Genomic DNA, 12820 nt, shown 5'->3' with positions numbered 1-12820 from the left:
GCCCTTTAATATAAATGCATTGTCCGTTACACTTGAACCTATCCTTGGTTTCTAAAATGTAATTACACCAATTACACATTCCACATTTGTAATTACCTACAGGCCTATTTGTGTGCACCCTAGCATCATTCCCATTGAATTCAAACAATCTTTGAGGGACCTATCCCTTCTAAAAATAATTCTTGGGGGAATTTTACCCACTTTTTGCTCTATATTAGGGTCATAACTTAGAATATCCCAATTTTTAAAAAACACCTCTGTTATGCTACTAGCATCCAAATTGAAAGTTGTAATAAAACTTAAGCCATAATTTTCAGGCACCCACCTACCATCCATATTTCTCATAGTGTTATATTGCCCAATTATAGATGGTATGCAACCACAACAGGTTTGTAAACTCCTTGGGTACATTTCCACACTACTTCCTTGCTTATTTTTTCCATGAATTCCACTGGATATCCCCCCTTTTGATAAACATATTGGTGATAAACTGAACTTCATCTAGAAATTCACTGTCGAGACTAACCATTCTGGATGCTCTTACCAATTGTCCCTTGACAATACACTTTTTTTGACACATAGGGTGCCAACTATTAAATTCTAGGTAAGAGTTTGAAAAAGTGGGCTTCCTATAAATCTTGGAGTACAACCTACATTCATAATTGTCCACGGTTAAATCAACATCTAAGTAAGAAATCCTTTCCTTACTAAACTGGTGAGTGAATTTTAAAAATTCCACGGTACTGTTCATATAATTCAGGAATTTTTTTAATTGATCATCAGTGCCCCACCACAACAAAAATAAATCATCTAAAAATCTTGTATAATACATAACATTAGTCCAGTATACACTCTGCATTAAATATTCCTGCTCCCAGGATGACACAAGACTAGCAAACACTGGGGCGCAAGCCGCCCAACATGGCAACTCCAGTGAGCTGTTTAAAGTACTGGCCCTCAAAGCATATATAATTATTTTGCAACACTATGTCCATAAGGGCAGTTATTTTGTTTATGAAATCCTGGTCGCACAGCCCAGTTTTGAATAATTGCCTCTGTCACCACTGGAAACCTTCACCATGAGGTATGACAGAAAACAAATTCACATCAGTGGTGGCCATAACCAACCCTGGAACTAACTTAATTTTTTCCAGATTTTCCAAAAAGCTCCAAGAGTCCTTTGTGATGCATGAGAATTTAGAAAGGCTTTTTTGTATGCTATTATCTAGGAACTTACTAATGAAACACATCTTAGATCTATGCCCATCAACTATTGGACGAAATTTGAATTGTGTTAAACCCTTGAGTATTTTTGGTATACCAAAGATTTTTGGTATCATGGGGTATTCGTTACTTAAGTATTCAAACTCATCTAGACTAATCTGTCTTTGAAATAGCATATCCTCCAGTGCTAAATATTTCGATAGGCTATATGGATTTCATTTAACAAACTCTCCTGGTATGTACCATCCATCAACAGGGATTTCATTTTGTCCAAATACTCACTTTTGTTCATCAATACTACCCCACTTCCCTTATCGGGGTTCATAATATGGACCATTCTGTCACTAGTAAATTCCTTCAATAATTTTTCATCCTGTTTAGTCATATTATTATCATATTTACACTGGGGATGTTTTAAAATGCTGTCTAATCTCTTTCTCACATATTCTTTCATATAATAGTATAACATTAATTAAAGGTGGGTTAAAAACACTTGTTTTTTTTCAAGCTTACCCTTTCTTCCCCGTTATTGGATTGCCCATTTAACCAAATTTTTTAATTTAGTTTACGGGTAAAACATTTCAAATCAACTAGGGCATTCACCACATTTCCTTTTCTCGAGGGAACAAAAGTAAAACCTTTTGCTAAAAATTGGCATGATCAACACCAACCACATTATACATTTTAAAATCATTTCCACTATTATTGATAACAGTGCAAACATCATCTTCAATTGCATTGATGTTCTGAAAATCCTCCATAGATATGCACCCTGAATTATTAACTAAATTTCCTCTAAAAGATTCAGGGCTTACAGCACTCAAATCAATACAATTTTCAAACATTGCACCATTACCAGGTATACTTTGTAAACCATAATCATAATCCTAGGTATTAAAATTGTCAAAATTAGCATGATTTACTATAACAATTGTGCCCTCATTCAAAGCATTCACCTCAATGGGTTCATTAAACGCGTCAACTATGCTACCATTACTAACTACATTGCATGCCACATTAAAATCACTCACTGAATCAAAATTGTCCAAACTAAATAAACAATTAGACATTTCAGTTGGACTTAAGACACTATTATTTTCAGCTTTAGATAAATAAGCAATAGCATAAGCCATAAGTTTGTCTGCAGTTAACTGTTCGTGTAACTCTTGGGATTCAATCAACGCTTTTTCAGCAACATTACTTTTTTCATCATTTCCGTTTACAGTTTCAGTACATAAAATAGTCAAACCGTTGACATCCAAGCAACAGGCAGCATTTAAACCCTCATTCAGGCCATCAACACAAGAAAGTCTCCGTTTGTATTGTCAATCTGCTTTAAAGAACGCCCACATTTACTTGCATTTGAAGAAAAAGCTGCAACATTTTCATCAGCAACAGCAGCTAAAACTTGTTCCTCGCCTTTTTTAGTCTTGCCCCCTGCTTGGAATAATCTCCATGGTGGCACTCTGAAAAATGGGGCTGCTCTTTATCTCGTAGTCTCTCCGAATGCCTCATTCCCTCTGTGACAGTACCTGAAGATTGGGAATTCAACTGTTGCCCTCTTTGAATCATCGGGGCTGACGTCACTCACTCCTCCCCTCTTGGCTCGTCATTGTTGACCTCATGCTGATCTGCCTCAAGATTGCCAGGGAAACAGGGATAAACTATATGATTAAAATATTTGTTTAAATCCCTTCTAAGCTTGTTTTATTTACGTGTAAATATAGTATTGCATACAGCTCAACTTAGAATCTAAAGAGATAAAATATATATATATATATATATATATATATATATATATATATATATATATATATATATATCCCTATACTGTTTCTTTTATATATATATATATATATATTTATATATATATATATATTTATATATATATATATATATATATTTATATATATATATATATATATATATATTTTTTTTTTTCTGTTTATTCTCTCATATGTTGCTTGTTCTCAGTATTTAATCTTAGCTTAATCCTACTATAAGACTCTATACTAGCCTCTTTCATGTACAATCTGAATAATGTACTATAACTCATGTTACTATTGTATATATTAGATTATTTGTTACTGCCTATGCTTGGAGCTCTTCTCCCCGGGCCTCTACTGAAAATGGACATATATCCAGTTAGACTAGCCCGGTCAACAAATGTAAAATAAATAAATAAAATAAATTATCAACCTTTTCGACAACACTTGCAAAAGCTCCCCTGTGCTGCTCAAATTGGATATCTGTCTGGACAGATTTGTTTAACAAATCCAGACAATTACAGCGCACTTCCATAACTTGTTTGTTATATTTAATCATGAGCCCCATAACTTGTTTGTTATATTTAATCATGAGCCCCATTAACTCAAAACCTGTCCAGTCAAATAAGGCATTCAACTCTTTAAGCAATTCTTCATTACCTTCAGCACCATTTAGATACTTCCAAAATCGAAGGCCACGGGGAACCTGCCCCAAGTCAATATTTTTCTCCAAATAAGCATTTTCCATCTGTAATTTTTTGAATATAAGCAGATCTTTTTCAAATGCTTTTAATTTGTCCATTATATTATCACTTTGCTGTGCACTGACATTAGGACTGCCAGAGTTCAGATGGAAATCAAAATTGTTTTTCTTCCATACATCCATCCCGTTCTCATTCAAGGCATTGCTTTTAAGCACAGCTTGTTCACCTTCTTGGATGGACCTACTACTAGCCCCCTCCAAAACATTAGGTGATACATTTACCTGGGAGATCTGGGTTGGCTGGGTCAAAAGTAACCCCAGACTCCCTAGAAAATTCTAAGTAACTGGAACCTCACTTTTGTCAATCTATGTCTGTATCTGGGCAGTATGAACTGCCAACTGCTGGTTTATTTTCTGTAACAAATCCAACACATCACTGTTTGCAGCCGAAGAATCCATAATGCTGAACAACCAACAAAAAATGAAAAAACAAACTCCAGAACAGCTTAAGCCAGCACACAAACTCCAGCCACAATACAATGAACTCTTTATTCAATATTTAGCGCTTTCTTCCCAAAGAAGGGACTTCCTCAAAACAATTAACACAAAAACACCCAGCCCTTATATACCCACTGTTAATTGCATGAAGTAATTGAAATTGTAATAACATATTAATTAATTAAAAAAAAAAAAAAAATATATATATATATATATATATATATATACACCAACAGTCAACAAACTCACAATTATAAATACACTGCATATTATACGTATCAAAACATTACCCTATGAAAGTTAAAAACATTATAAAAATAGAAATGATGAAAAAAGTAATGTTGCTGAAAAAGCGCTAATTGAATCCCAAGAGTTACACGAACAGTTAACTGCAGACAAACCTATGGATTATGCTATTGCTTATTTATCTAAAGCTGAAAATAATAGTGTCTCAAGTCAAACTGAAATGTCCAATTGTTTATTTAGTTTAGAGAATTTTGATTCAGTGAGTGATTTTAATGTGGCATGCAATGTAGTTAGCAATGGTAGCATAGTTAACGCGTATAATGAACCTATTGAGGTGAATGCGTTAAATGAGGGCATAACAGTTATAGTAAATCATGCTAATTTTGACAATTTTAATACCGTGGATTATGATTATGGTTTAGAAAGTATATCTGGTAATGGTGTAATGTTTGAAAATTGTATTGATTTGAGTGCTGTAAGCCCTGAATCTTTTAGAGGAAATTTAGTTACTAATTCAGTGTGTATATCTATGGAGGATTTTCAGAACATCAATGCAACTGAAGATGGATGTTTGCACTGTTATCAATAATAGCTGAGAATAGTGAAAATGATTTTAAAATATATAATTATTCTACTAAGGTGGTTGGTGTTGATCATGCCAATTTTTTAGCAAAAGATTTTACTTTTGTTCCCTCGAGAAAAGGAAATGTGGTGAATGCCTTAGTTGATTTGAAATGTTTTACCTGTAAACTAAATTTAAAAATGTGGTTTAACGGGCAATCCAACAATGGAGAAGAAAGGGTAAGCATGAAAAAACCAAGTGTTTTTAACCTACCTTTAAATAATGTTATACCATTATATGAAAGAATATGTGAGAAAGAGATTAGACAGCATTTTAAACATCCCCAGTATAAATATGATAATAATATGACTAAACAAGATGAAAAATTATTAAAGGAATTTACTAGTGACAGAACGGTCCGTAATATGAAACCCAATAAGGGAAGTGGGGTAGTATTGATGAACAAAAGTGAGTATTTGGACAAAATGAATTCCCTGTTGATGGGATGGTACATACCAGGAGAGTTTGTTAAATGAAATCAATATAGCCTATCAAAAGATCGATTTAGCACTGAAGAATATGTTATTTCAAGGCCAAATTAGTCTAGATAAGTTTGAATACCCTATGATACCAAAAATCTTTGGTACATCAAAAATACACAAGGGTTTAACACAATTAAAATTTCATCCAATAGTTGACGGGCATAGATCTAAGACGTGTTTCATTAGTAAGTTCCTAGATAATAGCATGCAAAAAAGCCTTTCTAAATTCTCATATATCACAAAGGACTCTTGGAGCTTTTTGGAAAATTTGGAAAGGTCAGTTTCAGGGTTGGTTATGGTCACCATTGATGTTGTGAATTCGTTTTCAGTCATACCTCATTGGTGAAGGTGTCCAATGGTTAGAAAGGCAATTATTCAAAACTGGGCTATACGATCAGGATTTCATGAACAAAATAACTGCCCTTATGGACACAGTGTTGCAAAATAATTATATATGCTTTGAGGGCCAGTACTTTAAACAGCTCACTGGAGTTGCCATGGGGGTGGCTTGTGCCCCAGTGTTTGCTAATCTTATTGTGTCATTCTGGGAGCAGGAATATTTAATGCAAAGCGTATACTGGACTAATGTTATATATTATACGAGATTTTTAGCCGATTTATTTTTGTTGTGGTGGGGCACTGATGATCAATTAAAAAAATTCCTGAATTATATGAACAGTACCATGGAATTTTAAATTTCACTCACCAGTGTAGTAAGGAAAGGATTTCTTAATTAGATGTTGGTTTAACCCTGGACAATTATGAATGTAGGTTGTACTCCAAGACTTACAGGAAGCCCACTTATTCAAACTCTTACCTAGAATTTAATAGTTGGCACCCTGTGTGTCAAAAAAAGTCTATTGTCAAGGGACAATTGGTAAGAGCATCCAGAATGGTTAGTCTCGACAGTGAATTTCTAGATGAAGTTCAGTTTATCACCAATATGTTTATCAAAAGGGATATCCAGTGGAATTCATGGAAAAAATAAGCAAGGAAGTAGTGGGGAAATGTACCAAAGGAGTTTACAAACCTATTTTAAGTGGTTGCATACCATCTATAATTGGGCAGTATAACACTATGAGAAATATGGATGGTAGGCGGGTGCCTGAAAATTATGGCTTAAGTTTTATTACAACTTTCAATTTGGATGCTAGTAGCATAACAGAGGTGTTTTTTAAAAATTGAGATATTCTAAGTTATGACCCTAATATAGAGCAAAAAGTGGGTAAAATTTGCTCAAAAAATATTTTTAGAAGGGATAGGTCCCTCAAAGATTTTTCTGAATTCAATGGAAATGATGCTACGGTGTACACAAATACGCCTGTAGGTAATTACAAATGTGGAATGTGTAATTGGTGTAATTACATTTTAGAAACCAAGGATAGGTTCAAGTGTAATGGACAATGCATTTATATTAAAGGGCCTTTCAATTGTTGCAGCTCAAATGTTGTATACATGGCCAAGTGTCAAAAATGTTCATTTTTTTATATAGGTAAGACCAGTAGGTTTTTTAAAAATCGAATTAGTGAGCATGCAAATGATATTAGAAAAGGGAGAATTACCAATGCCTTATATAGGCATATTAAGGAACAGGGGGACCAAAATTTTAAGTTTTTATTTGTGGAACAGTTAGTTAAGGATCCCCAAGGGAGAATTGTTGATTTGCATCTAGATGTTTGTGAATTGAAATGGCAATTAAGACTAGATGCAACTAGGTACCCAGGTGTCAATGAAGCTATCAATATAGCATGCATTTTAACATTAAAGCGATTAATGGGTTAAATGTTTTTATAATGTTTTTAACATTCATAGGGTAATGTTTTGATATGTATAATATGCAATGTATTTATAACTGAGTTTGTTGACTGTTTAGTTGGTGTATATATATTTTTTTTAATTAATTAATATGGTATTACAATTTCAATTGCTTAATTCATGCAATTAACAGTGGGTATATAAGGGCTGGGTGTTTTGTGTTAATTGTTCTGAGGAAGTCCCTTCTTTGGGAAGAAAGCGCTAAATATTGAATAAAGAGTTAATTGTGTTGTGGCTGGAGTTCGTGTGCTGGCTTAAGCTGTTCTGGAGTTTGTTTTTTTTTCATTTTTTACTGGTTAAGATGTTACTGGAGGGAATGCAAAGGAGCCATAAGATATTGCAAATGAAATCTTAGCAATATGAGTGCCTCTCCAAAGGGGTCACGCATTGGCTAGCAACATCAAGGGAAGATACTGTTATCTTTTTCCATTTTAGTTATAAAGGTCTCTGCACATTATATGTTCATAGTTATGTCCATACGTAAAACATTAGTGAACTAATGTTTGGGGAGAGGTGTCTCAGTAGAAGATATATAACACATGAAATCTGGGCAACAGAGCCCATGAAGAACACTCACCCGAGGCAGTGCTAGGACATGTAAGGTCTGCAGTGGTGTCACTCTATGGACCTTAAAACTATGTTTCACAAGTATGATTCCCATCATATATCAGTCGAACACACAAACAAATAATCCATGCTGACAATGCGTCACAAAAGTCTCCTTTACCCTAGCTACAGGGTAACAGATGAGCTAGAGAGAGGCATGGGAAAATGCTCCATAGTTCCAAGTACAACAAATAAGAATGTGCTGAGATTTGATTGATGCTATATGTCAGTAGGCTAGGTGAGGGTATATTTCTGATGTTCTAGTATGGGAGAAGTATGGAAACCCAAGGGACTTATGCTTCAAGCTGGGTGCCAGTGATTCAGCTCCCATGCATCTTCCACTGTTGCCCCATAAGAGGTGTGACCTCGACCTATTTCTAGCCAGGCAAGAGCTCACAGACTGTGAGGTGATCAAGATCACTGCATATGCAGATACAGCACAACGCATGAACTCTGGGTCTGGCCCCCAACTCAGTTATGTTCTCATGCCACTCTGGCTGCATCCTGGCATTATGGAATGGACCATGTTAGACACCATCTTGAGTGAGCTATGGTAGCATTTCAGTCTGGCAATACACAGAAAAAGAAAAAGGCACAGGACCTAACATCAAGGCAATGCTTCACATCATACTTATCTACCCAAAAGAGACAGTGTCACTGAGTTCTGGTTTCTGATATGGAGACGACTGCAAAGGTTTCATCATTGTAAGCGCTGGACACAGGAACTTCTGCACTGTGAACATTAGGATAAAGCTTTGAACTGTACAAGCAGCAGAAAATAAGAGTGGTGCAAGAGCTTAAATGTATTGTCCTAGCTAAAGTGAAATCATAGTATATATACTTCTGAGAATCAAATGAAGAAAAAACTCAGACATATGCCACGATGGGGATATCAGGAGAAGAAATACCATTATCCAGAAGTTAAAACTGCAGATGTCTTATGAATGTGAATTAGTTGATTTCTTCCTTTTAGGTAGCACCTGGAAATATTAGTTGAAAATGCAAACTGATGCCGATTTCCTTAACTCGGATCACTAAAAGCCTGATAGATGACTGTCAACAGTGCTTTACAGATGCATTGAGTGGCTCTGGATGCATTACATGAGCACAGGATGTGAAAATTGTAGAAATAAAAGAAGCTAAGTAAAGATGATACCAATGAGATGCCAGCATTCTATCAAAGTAGCAAGAGTATTAGAAAAAAAGCATGAACAGTAAAACTAATGAAACAGCATAAAATACACTGCATTACCAGGTTTTCCTCATTTAAACTACTCATGCCTGAAAAGGTCAAGAGAAAAAACATGGAATGTCTCCATAATGAAATCAAATAGAATGGTAGAACAGTAATTTTCCTGTAATGCAATAGTGCAGGAATAAAAATTAATGAACCTGTTTTGTTCTTCTAGTTCATCTTTTCTGTTCATCATAGCCACGATAGCTTGACGTAAGTCATCTACAAGGGGAAAAAAAACACATCAGCAGAAATGTCTGTTAATTATTTCAGGATGCAAAGATTCGGCTGTTGAAAAGCAATCAGATTAGACAATATCATCAAAAAATGATCAAATTAAACATGTTGAACTATGTGGCAGCAATTTCTAACTTCACACTAAAGGAGAAAACTGCTGCAATCTTAAGACTCACACCTTGAAACAATCTGTGTGAGGCAAACTACATATCATGACCACAAGTGCATTAGAAAATAATTCTAAAATCTTGCATCCTAACAGCATCTTTCTCCTGGACCATTTGGCATAATGGTGAAGGTCTTCATCTCCCACCACAAGGTTCAATGCTGATCTTCTAGACTTTTTTCTGGCAAATGGCTTGATGGTGACCAACATATGGTTCAATAAGAGAGACAGTCACAAGATCCCATGCAAAACTGGCCAACATGCAACTCAGGGGTTCTTCCTCCTAGTAAGGGAAAGGGCAGTGGGGTAGAATCAACATTTGCAAAGTCATCTCCAGTGAAACAGTCATCCCACAGCATAAACCACTAGTTGCCACAATCAGCTGGAAGTTGTGATCAGAGAAGGCTCTAAAGTCAGAGACTTGGCTTAAGTCCCAGAAGTTGACTGGAGAGAAAGCACAAGAGTTCAGAGAATTACTCAGGGCTCTAGCATCTCAGGAAGAAGAGAAAATAGTAAGAGATGAAAAAGAATAGCAGTACCTCAAAACACATCTTATTACTACAAAAAGGTATGCGGCCAAGCCAGGTATGGAAATAAAGTACATAAGGAAAGCTGGTGATGGAATGCAGAAGTCCAGGAAGTCATCAAAAAAAGAGAGGAGTGCAGGAAAAAGTGGGAGATAGAAAAGATAGATCAGGCTAAGAAATAATAATGGTTCGCTAACAAAGACGCTTGGAAAGGAGTTGTAGTAAGGAACAAGACATCAGAAGTGCTCTACTAGCTTCTGAAAAGTGCTTCAGTAGATGGGACAAAGAAACTATCAGGTTGCAATGCAAAGACAAAGATGGTCAGACACCATTCCACAAGGGATGCCATCAACAACCTGCTCACAAGTCAACAGGGCATCAAAGGCAGATGGAAGGACTACTTCCAGCAGCTTCTAAATGAAGAAAACCCAAAGAAGCTGTACTGCCCCAGAGACAATCTACAATAAGAGAAAAGGAGGAGTTCGCCACAGATGAAGTAAGAAGGAAAATTAAGTCAGGGAAAGCAGCAGGCTCAAATGAGGTCAAAGCAAATATGATCAAGTTGTAGGGTTAGACTTGGGAGTTAGGGCACTCACAGCAGTATGGGAAGAAAGGTGTGTCCCAGATGACTAAAGAATAAACATACTAGTTCCAGTGTATAGGAACAAAGTGGACATCTACAACTGTGGCATTATGGAGGGATCAAACTCCTGTTACACTACCTAAAAAATCTGGACAGGTTAATTAATAAACAAATAAGCACAGTAAAAGACAGTAAGATGGAATTGAGCAAAGAAAGCATGACAAAGTCCCAAGAAAGATGATTTTGACAGTTGAGCAGTGGCTCAACTGTCCCAGAAACACTGGTGGAATTAGCACAGTCTATGTAAAGGACCCAATGAGTCAAGTAAGAATAGCGTTTGGTCTTACGGCAGTATTTCCTGTGGGAGTGGGTGTGCATCAGGGTTCAGCTCTGAGCCCACTGCTGTTCATACTAGTGATGGACTACATCAGCAAACAGATTAAAGGAGACAGGTCAATTAAGTTGCTGTATGTACATGATATGACATAAGCAGAATCTGAGAAAGAACTTTAGCAATAGGATAAGGAAATGGAATGCAAAACTGAAGGCACATGGAATGCTACGGAGTACAGATAAGACATTTGTAATGGCGGTAACTGGGTGAAAATAAAAGAGGCTGAGAATTTAGATGGAAGATAATATAGTGGAACAGGTTAACAGCTTCAATGTATCTGAAAGGGGTGGTTGAAGAGAGGGGAAGACTAAATGAGGAGGTCAAAGCAAGAATCAGAGGGGCTGCAGCCAAATGAGACACGAGCATCAGGGTTAGTATATGACAGAAAAATGTCCAACAGGCTGAAAAATAAGGTGTACAAAACAGAAAGCTAGAGGTGATGGAGATGAAGAGCCTGAAATGGGTAGTAGGATGCACTGTGGTACAGAAGAAAAAATGAGGACATCAGAGCAGAGGCCAAAGTATCTCCAATTGCAGAGGTCGTCAAGGAGAACAGATTATGATGGTTTGGGCACATATGCAGAAAAGCAGGAGACAATGTGAATAAGAAGATTACGGACAGACAGGAAGAAGGCAAGAGGAAACAAGGGTATCCAGCAAAGAGAGGGATGGATTGTGAGAGAGAAGATCTGCAACACTCAGGCATGAGTGTCGAAAAAGTCAGGAGAGTGGCAATGAATAGAGAGAGATGGAGTGACACCCAACCCCTTTTAAAAACTGGAAAACTAGGGTTGAGTATGAGCTCCTTCCTCTGAGGAACAATACTTATCCTCACTGAAAAGGTTACCACTGCTGTGTATTTTTCTCATCACACTATTTTACAAAGTTTATCTCAGTACTCCAGGTGGTGCATCCATCAGTTTGCAAAGAAGAGGGTGCCTTAGGCCTGAATGAAGACTTAATGCAGGGAGGAGTCATGCATATAAGCTCATGAGGGTAGAGTCATGATTCTAGCACACAAAGAATTAATGCTGTTCATTCAGTTATTCCCTAATAACACACACAAATCACTTCAGGGTAATGGAGGAGGAGCTTATTCTAGTACTTGATGGTACAAGGCAGTGAAACAAATCCTGATCAGGGCCATCAACCCACTGCAGGACATACACACAATCATATACAACACACAAAGCAATGGGCAAGTATGGAGGATTGCTAATTCACCTACAGCCCAGCTTTGGGATATGGTATAAAAAAAGAGCACCCGGTGAAAAGCCAAATGGACACAGAGAGGTCATGCAGATTCCACAAAGAAAACACTCCAGCTGAGAACCAAGATGAAGATTCATGAGTTGTGAGGCAGTAAGCTAATCATCATCAGTGCAGTAACATGAACAAGAGACTGATTTCATTTTATTGTTAAGAGCTGCATAACTACAGCAGATAAGTTTGTATGTTTCTGAAAATGAGTGTTAACGCACGTTTCAAAAGATATTCCAACTGAGACTACAGCCCACACAAACTAAAAGTTGTAATATAACCACTGCTCAACATAAACAGTAGTTACTTGGAAACCAATAAACACTGTTCAGCAGGATTGTACACTGCAGGAACAAAACCAGAGGGGTGGGAAGGAATCTATATACAAGCTTTAATAAAAATGAGAATATACGCTAATGGGGTAGAAATGTATGCATCTGCACCTTTTGGAGATGAC

General features: G+C 36.5%; 1 protein-coding gene across 1 annotated transcript in view; it reads right to left on the bottom strand.

Annotated features, from left to right (window-relative positions):
- SNX29 (sorting nexin 29) overlaps window positions 1-12820 on the bottom strand; it is a 3382132-nt gene that overhangs the window by 2487303 nt on the left and 882009 nt on the right. The window contains exon 12 of the mRNA XM_044089182.1: window positions 9355-9418. Coding sequence (XP_043945117.1) covers window positions 9355-9418 — 64 coding nt within the window. The remainder of the gene's footprint in view (window positions 1-9354; window positions 9419-12820) is intronic.

Source organism: Protopterus annectens, chromosome 12.part0 (assembly GCF_019279795.1).
Source record: "Protopterus annectens isolate FY-2018-M chromosome 12.part0, PAN1.0, whole genome shotgun sequence".
Lineage (NCBI taxonomy): Eukaryota > Metazoa > Chordata > Ceratodontiformes > Protopteridae > Protopterus > Protopterus annectens.
The sequence above is the reverse complement of the archived record's forward strand: the minus strand, read 5'-3'. Positions and strand labels throughout refer to the sequence as shown.